General features: G+C 42.4%; 1 protein-coding gene across 1 annotated transcript in view; it reads left to right on the top strand.

The window, feature by feature from the left end:
* Positions 1-11,075, top strand: part of pkib (protein kinase (cAMP-dependent, catalytic) inhibitor beta) — a 30,348-nt gene extending 19,273 nt beyond the window's left edge. The window contains exons 2-3 of the mRNA XM_033636425.2: positions 7,198-7,351; positions 9,159-11,075. Coding sequence (XP_033492316.1) covers positions 7,210-7,351; positions 9,159-9,241 — 225 coding nt within the window. The 5' untranslated portion in view covers positions 7,198-7,209 and the 3' untranslated portion in view covers positions 9,242-11,075. The remainder of the gene's footprint in view (positions 1-7,197; positions 7,352-9,158) is intronic.
* The last annotated feature ends 3,859 nt before the right edge of the window (positions 11,076-14,934 follow it).

Below are 14,934 nucleotides of genomic sequence, written 5' to 3'. Positions count from 1 at the left end.
GTCAGGGTCCTTGGACTTGTATTTCCATTTAAAAAAGCAGGCGCTCTCTCACAAAGCCAGCAAGGCTTCTTCTGAATAGAGCCACTCTCAGCGGCGTTGAGAGCACGGTGAGGTTTGATCGAGACAATAGCCTGTGCTCTTGTGGCCAGAATTACCTTTCAGCATTGAATGTAATGGGCGGTTCAAGTGCAGAGATGCAACAGACCTGCTCTGTTAAACACACAGAGGAAGACATTGGGGCTTTTTTTTTTTTATTTGCACACGTCAAACTGACAAGATATGAAAGAATAAGTTTGGCAGCATGATTATTTACACACAGCGGCCCTGCGATATGGAGGATGTTTCAAGCAAACACTGTATAATTTGCCGCTAAATTATAGAGGTCAGTGTGTTTAGAAAAAGCCCAGGTAGCAATTTGCAGCATTAATGAGCTCTTATTTAATCGAATAGCTGTTTGCAGTTTTAAAGAAGAAAAGAAAGCCTTTGTGTCCTCTACATCTTTGTTCCCCTCTGCGTAAACAGCCGTTAACCTCTGACAGTTCTTCAGTCAAAAGGCTTTCACCACTCCACCTTGTTGCATAACATACCTGCGGCTTGTTCCTGTGTCTGACTGTGCCGGAGCTGACATATTAGTATCTAGGTCAACTTTCCTGACAAGATAATCCCATCTAAACTGTTGTTGGATTATCAGCTAAAATAAACCTGTTCAGTTGATGGGTCACTGCCTGTTCAATGTTTAATCCAATGGCTTAATGAAAGTTACCAAACAGATGTCATTATCAGGACTGGAGGCTGTTATCGACACTGATAGTTTAGCTACTGAAAGCCAATGCTGTGCACCCAAGTTGTTCATATTTATCCATACAATTGCAAAGAGGGAAAAACCTCTATACTTAAATCTTCATTGTAGGGCTGGGCAATATGGAGAAAAATTAAATATCATGGTATTTTTGATCAAATATCTCGATATTATGATGATACCATAGATTTGACTATTGGTGCTTCAACAAAATATTCATGCAATTATATTTTTGGTAAACAATCCTCAGCAATATGGATATACGATGACTGACTAATTGGTTAAAGGCAAATGACAGCTCGAACAGTCTGGTAGGTTCAGAAAATGACATCACTTTTTTGTCGTCAGACCATCACAGGGCTGACACAGAAGCCCCTTTTACACTGCCAGATTTTCGACGAATGTTGGGTGTTGCGTTTTGCCGGCAAGCTGCGAGCATTTAGACACACAGAGCCGGATTGGCGAGTTGATCCGAGGTGCCCAATTTTTCGGGTCCTAGGGGTAGACATATTGGCGGAACCTTTTTGGTTTAAAAACAACGAAGCGGCCATCCGCCACAAGAGGGGCTGTTGTTGACTTGTGGGAGGAGCTGTTGATAACGCCGCACATGTGAGCCACTGGCGGTGGATTAACAGGAAACAGCTGATAGCAGGAATTAGCGAGCAGCTAGTAGCAAGAGGGAAACACAAACCTGACAGACACTGTAAAGATGAGCAACTGGGGAGACAAGGAATTGCGCGCCCTCCTTGCCCTCGCAAACGAAGAGGCCATTAACCGTCAGATGACGGGGACGGTGAAGAACGGGTGGACTTACGAGAGAATTGCCGAAGGACTGAGCAGCCATGGCTTCCCTCCCACGTCACTGTTTACGTCACACACTGAGCTACACGTTTTGTTACTTGCTCACGCCCCCCATTGCCCCGAAAAAGTCGCATTCTGTATAAACAAAAGTAGGTAGGCGGCATTTTGCTACACTCCCCGATTTTGCTTTTATACTGCCAATGCTGAAAAAAGACTGATTGGGCTTTCCTGCAAATTTGCACAATTCCTATCTACAAAGGGCTATAGAGACAGACAACCATTCACACTCACATTCACACCTACGGACAGTTTAGAGTCACCAATTAACCTGCATGTCTTTGGACTGTGGGAGGAAGCCAGAGCACCCGGAGGAAACCTATGCATACACGGGGAGAAAATGCATCCACACAGAGGGGCTCCCCCACCCTGGGTTCGAACCAGGAACCCTCTTGCCGTGCCATCATGTGCAAAATTATTCTTGAATATTATGTTCACTTGTCAATGCGATATCATCTTGTCAGTCATTTGCAATACTGCCTCTCATTGTTATATCATAGTCAGTATAGCATTGTCTGTCTGTTTTTGTCCACCATTTTAGTTCATTTTTAGTAACCCTTATACGTATCGTACTCCTATTGTAACTCTATTAGGCACTGGTTTTTGCTTCTGCTCCGTGAAAACACTTCTCTTTTGTTTATTTGTATATTTTGCCAGATATTTGATACTCTGTTGTTCTAAAACTGGGCCCAGTGAGTGACCCTGACCCAGCACACCCACTGGTTGTGAACGTTAAATTGTGGTTACTGTACCTAGTGTTAGTGTAATTTAAAGCATTCTCTGTCACAAGGATAAATAATGCTCTATTGAATTGAACTGAATCACACTCTCCAAAATCGAGGATGATATCTAGTCTCATATCACCATATTAATATAGAATTGATATATAGCCCAGTCCTACATTACTGCGTACTAAAACAAAGCTAACAGTCTGTATTGGCTGAGCAAACAGCTTCTGAAGGTGGACTGAGGCATCCAGGTTTTAAAGATTAAAACCCCTGCAGCTGCTGAGGAAAATCCTCCCACACTGCACTGAAAAGCTGTCACATTAGCTGTGGGAGATTGTGGCCAGTATCTGGTATTAAACAGAAGGTCAGTAAAGATGTGACATTACAGCGAGTCAATATTTCAGCCCAAGCCTTAATTATCCAGATTAACAGATAAATCCGAGCTTTTCAGTGACACTCAGTCATTCAGCTTGACGAGCCTGTCAGATAGACTGAAGCAGGATGGACAGACGAGATGTGTGAAGTGTCCTTCCTGCTTCTTGGCCCCGATTACACTCCTACTGTTGGACTTTGAGTTTAACTGTGGCCTCTGAACCCCTGGACAAAGATGAGCTTTGACACGTGAGGCCACAGAAGGAAAACTGGAACAATGTTCTGGCCTTCCAGGACGCCTACAGTAAGATCCAACTGAAAGGTCAAGTTTAGTGCTGCAGCCCCAGAACGGTTCACAAGACAGCACTTCAATTGAAAGACCTGAAATTAGAGTCCATTTACTCAGTGTTTTTATGTTCATGAGTGGACTTAAGTAACATGCTGGACTATGGCTGTCACTTTTATATTATATGAATACATATATATATATATATATATTATCTGTTATCATCTGTTGAATTCAAAGTACAGACTGTGCTTTGTACTCCTGAGTTGCTGGGCAAATGTTCTCTTTGCTAATGGTGTTTTCAGGATACTGTGATTTTGATACAATACCATCAAAAATATCAATATTAAATACTTTTTTCAATACAGGGAAGAACTGATATTGAGCGCATCGCCTACAAGTTAAGTTTTTAATGTAAAGATAAATATAACAGGGCTTTAATGTGACAACAACTTATTTTTTCTCCTCGTTGAAAAGTTAAAAAGTTGAGATTTTTCCATTGGATTTTGGATAGGTGTAGAAAATAAGCTCCTTGGCAAATAAAAGTTTATGATACTTAATTAAAGGACTATTTCACTGCTGGAAAGATAGCCTTTTATTAAAAGTAGGATGTCTATGCAGTAGAAAACGCAAATACTTCTGAAACTGGTGCTACAGAACCAGAGAGAACAGAGAAAAGGGACGCTTTTGCTCAAGAGGGAGAAAATCGACGACAACCAGATTGCACATCACCATAATGCAAACACGTTGGTTTGAGACAGTGGCGGCTGGCTGGCAGGAAACAGTCTGTTGTAACAGTTAAACAGTAAGCTAACACGTTTCTAAAAACATTTGAGACAAGACATAAGCAACGCAGTAACAGGATCGTAGTTTATATTTGAGCAGCGCTGTGTAGCTTAGCCTGCATTTTCACTATGCCCACTTCCTGTTCACAAACTCGATCCCCCACCTATAATGCTGTCCAGGAGATTTAACAGCTTAACCTCTAAAAACAATGGTCGTTCACAAATGGCCTCATGTGACTCTAACGACCAATGACATCATTGGCCTTGTGAAGACCTCCTCAGAGGTTAAAATACCTGGGTTATTTCCACACCAGTTTGTCAGACTAGTTCAAATCAGTTCAAATCAACTTTACTTATATGGCACTTTTCATACGACAGTAACACAAAGTGCCTCACAGAGGTTAAAAACAACAAAGATCCAAAACAGAAAAAAAAGCCTAGTTCCAGCCCAGTCAGAGACAAGCATGAACTGATGAAGCCTCTTGGATAAGAGATGAAACGTCTTCTAAGACAAAACTAAGTCCAGCTGTGTACGATTCAACTGCCTTGAAATAATATTGATTTATATTCAGTCAGTGCTGCCTAGTTTTACAGTTTGATGGGATTTTAGTTTGAGATTGAAGGAGGGAGAGCGAGGTGCAGGTCTGTCTCTTGATCTGCTTCTATGCTCTTTGTGTCCGTGGCGGTATGGGTGGCAGGCAACATGATAATGCAGAAGTACAGCCTGTAGTTCAAGCAACAGCCTGAGAGAAAGCGAAACCCCACCTGGTGGCATAAATTACGTCACCCGACAGAGTTTTTTTTTTGTTAGATGGAGAACAGTTCATTTTCACATACTACTCACATTGTTATGATACAAAGCTGGTTGAAAATTGTTGAAGTATCCTATTAGCTTTTTGACTCATTAGCCAAGGGGGGCTTGTAGATGAAAAAAAATCAAACAAAATAATAAATTAATAAAGGTTTCCATTCACTATAAGACCTTTATGTCAGGAAATATGTATATTGAATAAGGTATAATAACAGTTAATAAAGTACTTACATTATTACAATTATTACAAATGCATACATTGAATCTAAAGGTGGTGGGGGTGAGGGGATGCGCTGGACACCTGACCTTTAAATATTGGCTGCGGCCCTGATTTGACTACTATAAAGGTGTTTGACAGGGCACAATATTAAATGTGCAACAGCATTTAACATCTATGAATCATGAATGCATTAATTATAGTATCTTACTGTATGTTTATCCAGTACAGTAAAGCCAAGGGCGCCATGGTGAGAGGGCGGACATGAAATCATAGATTTCAAAACATTATTTTTCCTGTCAAATAAAGGCTATCGATCATTTATGCTAATTGTAGGTAGCACAGTTAATTTGATGATTATATATTGAAGTTCAAAAATGCTATGTGTCACCTGTAATCAAACAAAGCCAGACAAAGGTTATGATGTCATTGTGTTCACCCTGTACATTCCTCCCTGGACGTGTGGAGTCACAGGTGTGGTGGTCAACGTGTGATTATGTGATAGTGTTGGAGGAAAAATGTTTATGCTCATGGAATGATTTTAAAAATAGGCCACAATTTATTCCTGTGGCTCCAGTGAGCTCAATGGCGGAGCTACAATAGTGCTTAAGGCTAACAGATGGCCAACCTGTGGCCCTTTTCCTGGAGATCTAGATTGTGTGTGTGTGTGTGTGTGTGCGAGTCTGTATGTGTGTGAGTTTATAGCTGCAAGTGCGCATTAACTCACATGTCATTCCTTTAATGAGAGAGAGGAATGGGAAATGGGATTTTGCTCCACAGAATGGTATGGCTATTTAAAGCGAGGCAACACAACAAAAGAGGGAGACGGGGAAGAGAAAGTGAGATAGTGAGAGAATGGATTTGAGTCATATGTTTACCTGCCAGTGGTGCTTTTTCTATATAGTTGCCATGGCAACAGCGGCCCGCTGTATTTGTGTGTGTGTATGTGTGTGTGTGTGCTCACTGGGTGCTGTGCTTGTGTGTGTGTGTGTGTGTGACGAGGGATGTAATTCTGCCTGTCACCAGCGTAGCCTAGAGCTGACTCCCCAGCTGCTGGTTGCCATGAGACCAGACAGACACATCCTCCGCTTCAATAATAAATCTTTTCTCTTGATGCTCAAATCACTAAACAGAGGGGGTGCATTTTGTTTCCTGAGATATGTCAAGATAAGTGGTCACTGCTTTGCTCTGTATCATTCAAAATGTAACATATCAGTCAAAGGCAATGTCATTAAAACGACCAGTAAACGTCAGCTTTGGGGGAAATACCAGGCTAACTAGATCATTGGAAATGTACTTTGAGTCGGACTCAGTTACTGTACTGCACAGATGGTTTCCATATGCAGTACATGCTAACAAGGCAAAAGAACAGTGGCTTATTAGAAATGAGACCGTGTACCTTATGTCATGTATGTCAGTTTGATTTAAATCCAGCCCAAATGCACATCACAACACAACATTACAAATGCTTCTTTTGCTATTCGTTAGCTAGTTAGCTAGCTTTAGCAACCAAAGAAAATCTCGGCCAACTGAAATTTTACTCTGCAACACATTTATCGATGGGGGAAAATAATCTGCATGTATTGCTAGATTAATTAAATAGCATTGTGTGTCCACCAAGAGTTTTTATTCCTAAGGCCGGTGCATTCCTCAAATTCTTGGCCACATATTTACACTATACTACAAACGCCAGCAGCGTGACGAGGTGCTGGGCGCTGAACAACAACATTAACAATGGAGGAGAAATTAAAACTGCTGATCATGTAAAACCAACAGGTCCTTCCTCTCTCCCTATGTGCTTCAACCTCTTCTTCCTCCAGAGCAAGGACCACAGCCAGTACTCTACCTCATGCTGACATTTTTACTTATTTGTATATTACGTATCATAGCTACCAAAGCCTCTCGTCTGAAAAAAGGAAACCTCATCCTCCAAAGCGCTCTAGAACTCCCAGCTGTGTGTTTTCACGGCCTTAAGATGGCGTCCAAGATGGCCATCCCACATCGTATGACCTATATTCAAATTCTCTACACTGTAACTAAATAGATAATGTCAGTTTACAGAAGTTCCTCATGTATTTTCTATATAATTAATTGAATTGTCAATTGTCAGATGTTTTACCAACTTGAGTGGTTTAGATGTTTGCCGATGACACCACGCTGTGCATTATGTATAACTATAGGCGTGTATTCAACCTTCCAAACATTTTGACCCGAAGGAGATCCAAGAAGGATCGAAACATTGTCGAAAACTACTAAGATAACCACAGAGTACTCGTTCTTTCTTGTTGTGATCAAGGGAAGGCAACAGTTAAGCATCACACTGTCCCTGTTTTTATCATAGAGGGGTCCTGAGATGACGGAAGTAGAGCCAGTGTTGGACTTTGCCTCCTCGGGGCGCTCGGGGAGGAGAAATGCCCTGCCTGACATCCTGGGCTCACCAGCAGGTGTAAACCCCGGCGACCTGCCCCTAAAGCTGGCTGAGCTGTCCCTCAAAGGTAAAGTACACAATGTCTTCTTTATAATCATTATAATATTGAGCGCAAGGCTAAGTCAAACTGTAAGTTGACTTTGTAGTGACATCATGCACTGAGTAATTTAGTCTGAAAGGTTGCCTGGCATGAAATTATATCTAATTTTAATGGATCATATCTAACTGTTGGCATAGGTTATATTTAAAGTCTTTAAGATAAAGAAAAGATGATCCAAGCCTGACACTGCTAGCTTCCTGTGTAGCTGAGTGTGTTCTGCTGAGACACCCAGTCCTTCCGGCCTGGCCCTCGTCCATATACGACTGCCAGACATGCCAAAGATTTGTGGCTGAAGACTTTGGATTGATCAGCTCCAGTTAGAAGCATTCGGGCCATCTTTGGGTGCAGATTGCAACTTGGGAATTAGCGATAAGAGGCCAATTTCATGCCATAATCATCCTAAATCGTTCATCATGACTCTGGCATGAGTGTGACTACCAGGCGTGCCAAATTTAGATAACTGTTGTGCAGAGTATTTTTGACTGCATGGGGAGCAAGGACATGAGCATGCTGCTAAATCACATATAATGACTCAATTTGTCTTGCATTCTCCAAAAATTCACACTGTGAGGCCGTTAACTACATCCTGACATGTGGACGGAGAATTCTTTTCACTGTATTGTCGATTTATTCCAATCCGCCATCATTTAAATTTTATTTGTGGTCTCCTATTGTCGTTTCTCACTTGGACTAGGCTACACCGCCCCCCTGATCTGCTCCGTTTCATGAGCTTTCAGAAAACATGCACAAATACTAATGAAATGAACACAGAGCACAGACAGAAGGCTCCAACCATCTCTGTCTCAGTCTCTAAAGTTGAGCATAAACGAGCCCCATCAACGCCTTGAGGGAATTTCCTCAAATTTGGCAGAAACATCCACTTGGACTCAACGATGAACTAATTCAAAGGTCAAGGTCTCTGTGACCTCACAAGACACATTTTTGTCTGTAACTCAGAATTCGTCCTCGTACTCGTAGTCGTCGTCCTAATCTTATCCGGGTCCGTGTCGCGGGGACAGCAGCCTCAGCAAAGAAGCCCAGACTGTCCTCTCCCCAGCCACTAACGTCAGCTCTTCCGAGGGAACCCCTGAGGCGTTCCCAGGCCAGCCGGGCGATGTAATCCCTCCAGCGTGTCTCCTCCCGGTTGGACATGCCTGAAACACCTCCCAAGGGAGGCACCCGGAAGGCATCCTTACCAGATGCCCGAATGACCTCAACTGGCTCCTCTCGATGTGGAGGAGCAGCGGCTCTACTCCGAGTCCCTCCCGCATGTCTGAGCTCCTCCCCCTATCTCTAAGGCTGAGCCCAGCCACTCTGCGAAGGAAACTCATTTCGGCCGCTTGTACTCACGATCTCGAGAATTCAATGCGCTAATTACGATAAAATTTAACACAAATATCTAACAGGATAAATGGTGTTGAAGTGATTACATTTTAGATCCCAAAGGTGAGTTTCACATTGTAACATTATAATGTTCTGCAAAATCAGTTTTCTGGCTATTAGGTAATGTCATAACTCAGGAACAGAAGGAGAGAAATTTGGTCTGATTGGTGACTCTAATCTTGGGTGTACACCTTGAAACTGTGGGTATGTATTAGGGGTGTGCCATTTTATCTCCTTTACAATAACACCAATATAATTTTTAATATATGAAAAATTCATATTGTGAAACTAGCAATATTTTGACTTGTTGACATGTGACGTCATACTGTTACCCACGGCATTGGGTCCGGCAACATATTTGTTATTGTGTCTTTTTGGGGTTTGTGTGCAGATGGTCCTGGAGGAGCCCAGTCCCCCACGGCGGAGGGGCCTCCAGCACCGCCGGAGAGCTCAGAGGGGAAAGAGGGATCATAGGGGCTCGTTTATTTACCTCCCTGGAGACCTGCAAAGATAACCTGAGAGACGGGATGAGGAGCGAGTTGGAGGGCGACCTGTGGGAGGAATGATTATCGGACTGGAGAGTCAGTCTGTTTGTGAAGCAGCTGAGCCACGGAGGACGAGTGACGGACCGACTCCCCAAAGACTGCAGCCAGGCACTGGCACTATCTGAGAAGCGTCAGACATCACTTAGTCATGAACTAGTGAGTGTGTGTGTGTGTAGGTGAGTTATACACTCACCGCGGACACTGAGAATCAAAAGGACCATGACAGATTGTATACTGTACACTACTATTTTTGTATGATTTATTTAAAGAAAAACAGGAACCCATAACTGTAAAATGAACCATTCCCTTGCATTTCCTGCTGATTTTTGTTTTTTAGTGATGTGTGTTATTTTACATGAACAATAGTGGGAGGGACTCTGATAGCAGCCTGTAGTCGATCGAAGCTTTTTAATCCAGCTGGATGCAAAATGGTACGCGACATAAGAAAACAGTAGATTTAAGAGTACTGGGAGCTTTTTGTGTCGTCTTCTGCTTTTACACTAAATGTGTACTGTATGTTTCCAGATGTGAGGCTGTTGTACAGTATATCTACATTGTAAATGTACAGTTTTTACCCCTCATCGCAGACTGTTTTGATCCTAGCAACAACGACCAGGGATTTGATCCAATTTTTTTTTTTAAGGTGTCCATATGGTGCGAGATGATAACATAGAAGAACCTTCCGTATCTTGAGACATTCCTTTAGAGAATAGTGACCCACTGCCAGCAATGTATACACTGCTTCATTATAACACTGAGAAAAGTTGGAGATTTCTTTTTGGTTTTTGCTCAAGGCTGCTTTTAAAAGTCACTTTCCAAACCTCTTTAAAATGTGCCTAGTGGCAGTTCACAACCCAAATCGTGTGTTGTGTTCTTTCTCTGTGAAGTACTGTTATCCACTCTTTTGGGCTACTGATATTTCCTCAGTTTTAATAGGAGGTATCTTAACACATCTTTACTGCTTGAACTGTAAAATGAAAGACAAAACACTTTTGTAACATTCTGCAGGAACGCATCTGCAGATCCTACACTTTGTCAGGAAGAGCGTCGAGTTTTGCGTCAACTTCAGCAGGGCTTCTCGGGCTCCTCGCATGTGCTTCTTACAGCGACAGCAGCATATGCCCGCTGACTGGGCACGGGAGCAGGCATCAAGCAACACTACCGCCACAATGTGTTTCCAGTGCCGAAAACGGCTGCACACTCGCCTTCTGCCTCTCCGCACGGAGAAAAGTCTGTTCACACTCATCAACACATAAGCAGAGCTGTGAATAGGATGCAAGAGAGGGAGCGAGAAGGAGCGAGTCCACATTTGTCATCTCTCCACTCACTGCGACTGTATATATACTGTATTGTAGTATAACCCATGTGTCATACATGCTGCTTGTATGATTACCAGACTTTATTCACATACTGTACCCACAAAGAAATGGTGTTTTGTAATTGTCTCTATTTGAAGATGTTTTGCCGGTGGCTGTGTCTTTATGTGGATGTGTTTCACAAATGCAACAAGGAAAGCCTGGTGTGCCGCTGCCCAGCCTCTGTCTCTGATGCTGTACTTCTACTGATGCTGATGAGAAAGTGTTTGTGGTCCACACAAACTGTACGATCAGCACTTTTAATGGGGGTTGATGAATCAGAGGTGTATTTTGTAGTGTCCTGATCTCTAAGTGGTGCATATATTTTACTTAGCTGGATTGAATCCCATGTGTTGATTCTATCTAGTGGTGAAAATTGCCATATTAAACCCACAAGCTTTACATATACAACTGTGTGTTGGATAGTGTCATTTCTATGCAGTATGCAAGGCCCTCTATCCCAGTGCTTGACCTTTACATTTTGTCACGCATAAGTTATGCTATATGAAATAGGCTATGGGTAATATTTAAATGATTATGATATAATTTCAGTGTACAGCCACTCTAGCAGTGGAGCTCAGTGGAGGGCAAGGTCAGCTGGTCAGTGCACCACTTTGGTCCAGGCGGAACCTCAACAGCTATTGAATGGATTTCCATGAATATTTGTACAAATATTAGGGCTGTCCATTGATTAAAATATTCAATCGTGACTAATTGCATAACATTTAGAACATTATCTGCTCTAAATGTACCTGTAATGTACATGTAGGGATATTTTTCAAGTTTTTAATACTCTTATCAACATGGGAGTGGACAAATATTCTTGCTTTATGCAAATGTATGTTTATTATTATTGAAATAATCCAAAACAGTGACAAATACTGTCCAGGAGATTCTCGAGAATAACCTCAAAGGTATTGCATGCTCAAAAAAATTTTTAAAAAAAATGCTGGAAGCATCCCATGGCAAAATCAAGCCCAACAAGCAGCAACAGACGGACATATCCTCCATTTTTAATTTCTCCTAGCTATTTGGGATCAATAGGACCCAATATGTATGAAAAACTATATCGATTTTTTACAATATATTGATATATTTTCAAGCAAGATATAGATTTAAACAATACCGTTTATATCGAAACGCCAAGTTGCGCCACATGATGCATACCAGTGTTCATCTCTCCTCTCTCTCTCTCACTCACTCACTCACTCACAGTTTCTCCATCAACACTCAGAGAGACACAGAGCTGCTCCTGTTTAATGTGAAATAAATAATAAAAAAATGGACTGTGCCAGCATCTACAGGGTCAGATTTAACATGGCAGCACTTTGGAAGATGCCCGCCATTTTTGTCTGTGAGAACAGGTTTGCTACAGGTACACTAGTGGAGCAAGGTTCTGCAAGCACAGACTTATACAAGAGAGGAGACGTCATCTCTGGTCTCAGGGTTCCGTTCTGAATCCTTTCTTTTAACAGATTCTCTTTACTTGGTAGAAGGTCTGTTTGTCAAGAGGCAAACCTCGTCATCTCTGATGTTCTGGCCACTAGGGGGCAGATGAACTCCAAAATAAGGTGATAGACATGCTGCCCTTAAATATGATGCAGCCTTTACACTTTGTGAGGAGAGTCTTAATTCACATCTAAAATCTAAACCTGTTTATGTTGAGGTGGATGGGATGGACCAGCTGAGCACTGTTGATCTGGAAGGGTGAGTTAACAACTTTTCTTTTCAGATATTGATGATTTTCATTTTAAAAAGTACTTTCACATCTTCTTATACATGCTGTCATGCCTTTATTCTAATTCTCTTATTTGTAAGTCAGGGGTCGGAGCTTCAGACTTTCTGGGGGTGATACACACCAAAAAAATTTGGGGGCATTTCCTCTTTTTTATTGATAGTACAGGTAACACAGATTCTCAAACTGCCAAACTAAAAGGTTTAAATAGGCGAGTGGTAACTACAGAAAACAAAATAGCACCACAGTCTGAGGTAAAGACGAGTAGACTCAAGATCGGATTAAAGCCAGAGGGCAGAACAGTTGAAGCTGGAGGCAGATGTTTCCAATGAAGGCGTTAAAGATACAACAATATACAATATATTATTGTGCATTAACTCTGTAAACAACATCTTTAAAATCAGCGTCTTGACAGTGATGCTCATTAGACCACAAGGTGTTTTTTTTTTGTTTTGTATGCGGTTTTTTTTCTCTCCAAGACGACTTGTTGAATTTGATTTTCACATAAGATGCCTGTTTCACTCAGTTCAGAAATATTAGTACAAAAAGGATTTCTATAGTTAATATTAAATGAAACCACCAGCTTATTGAACTCAACATCAAACCTGAAGCTCACAGACTCTACAGTGTGTACTCGTGGTACAATTACTGACTTTGACCCCTCGTGTTCAGTGTACAGTTGCCACGGTGATGTCTCCCTCTTGAAAGAATAAAAAGTTAACATTGTGCTACTTCATTTATCTTTCTTTGTTACACAGGCCACAGTCTACACAATGGCCTCCTCACAACCAGAATCATATACAATGATGGTTTCCTCCTTTGTGACCAACATCACTCTGATCTGCTGCGAGTTAGCCTGACCTCCAGCCGGCGCTGGATCCATACAGTGCTGCTTTTGTTTCATCTTCAGGAGGTCGATTTGTGAATGATCAAAGACGTTAAGGAACATCGAAAACAAACAACAAAAAACAAGGTACAAAACAGAACATTCACAGTAAGGCATCATCTTAATAAGAAACTGCTACGACAGGGCAATACAGTGAGTACTTTTCCAAGGTTGAAAATAAATAAAGGTTGATCTAGAAATGCTAAGTATCGACAGTCTAAAGGAAAGAAAGTGCTAGCTACACAATGTGAAGAGCAAAAGGAACCAAAAAAAATCCATTCTCTCTGGCGGCTGCAGGCCTGCAAAGAAATTGACCAATCACAGCCATCCGGTCCGCATGGGAGTTACTGCTTGCTCAAATTTGCACTCTCTCTCTCTTACCCTCTGTCCAATCCCCTCGCTCCATTTTGACACTCCTCTGCTCCTCGTCCTGCCTCGTCCCAACCCCCCTCCGCATTTGAAAGTACGAGCGGTTTGTAAGGCCCTGAGCGATTCAGCTACACGAGTTTCGATATGGAAAATAAAGAGAGCGGCAGCAGCAAGCGGCCTCTGCTTGCCCCACCGGCAAAGGCCGAAAGGAAGCGTAAGTCTGCCTCTGAAAAGGCAGAAACGAAGAAGAAATGCGACAAATTGAGGGCTCAAAGCAGAGTAAACGTTGGGTCATCCTTTGACCGATGGAGAAAGCTCCGGCAAGATCTGGGCCTGAAAACTGATGCTGATACAGCGGAGTTTTTGTTGAACAGGTAATATTTCGTTTTTATTGTGGATGTTGTGACATAGATAACTGTATGCCAATGCTGGCTTATGACTGTGAAAGCTGCCGTTAGTTTTTTTGTGGTTAGACGGCGTCGAAACATTTTTTGTCTGCAATATGTTCAACGGAGACATTAGCCTAATTTTTAGCATTGTAAGCTAAAGTTGCTATCGTGTTTACACATTGTCACATCAGCGTGTTTCGTTAGGAGGCTCCCAGGGGAGGGGGACACGAGCTCGGATGGGAGGGATCATGGAGCACAGAGGGAGGGGTGTGTGTGTGGGGGGAACTGCCCATTGGTCCGACAGCCCATTATTCCGACATCCTATTGTTCCGACCATATTAAACCCATTGTTCCGAAGTCCGTTGTTCCGAAATCATCATGATGCCATGTGGTGAAGGTCTGGTTAGGTTTAGGCACAAAAACCACTTGGTTAGGGTCAGGAAAAGATCATGGTGTGGGTTAAAATGAAAAAGAAAGTGACAAACACATAAGCTGTGAGCCTGCTTCACCTCAACCCTTTCCCAGCTGACCCAGAGCCGGTCGCGGCGCACCATCAAGGTAGAAATACGCCCGCTGGGAGCCGTTCAGCACAGCGGACCGTCGGACTAATGGGATGTCGGACCAATGGGCTGTCGGACCAATGACATGGACCCTGTGTGTGGGGTGTGTGGGGGGCTATGGTCTAAACATAGACCATAGCTTTATGACAAGTAGACTTATGTAGTGCATAGTTTAAAGTTTACTGGAACAATTCCAAGGATGCATGACCTTGCTTTTCATAAGAGTCTTTGAAACTTTACAACATAGGTGTCCTGAACAGTGTGAAAGGATGCTATGGTTGATGATGGCAACAGTTTTCTTAATTCAAAGCTGCTTCTGAACAAAACA

The sequence above is a fragment of the Epinephelus lanceolatus genome, chromosome 16, assembly GCF_041903045.1.
Source record: "Epinephelus lanceolatus isolate andai-2023 chromosome 16, ASM4190304v1, whole genome shotgun sequence".
Taxonomy (NCBI): Eukaryota; Metazoa; Chordata; class Actinopteri; order Perciformes; family Serranidae; genus Epinephelus; species Epinephelus lanceolatus.
The sequence above is the reverse complement of the archived record's forward strand: the minus strand, read 5'-3'. Positions and strand labels throughout refer to the sequence as shown.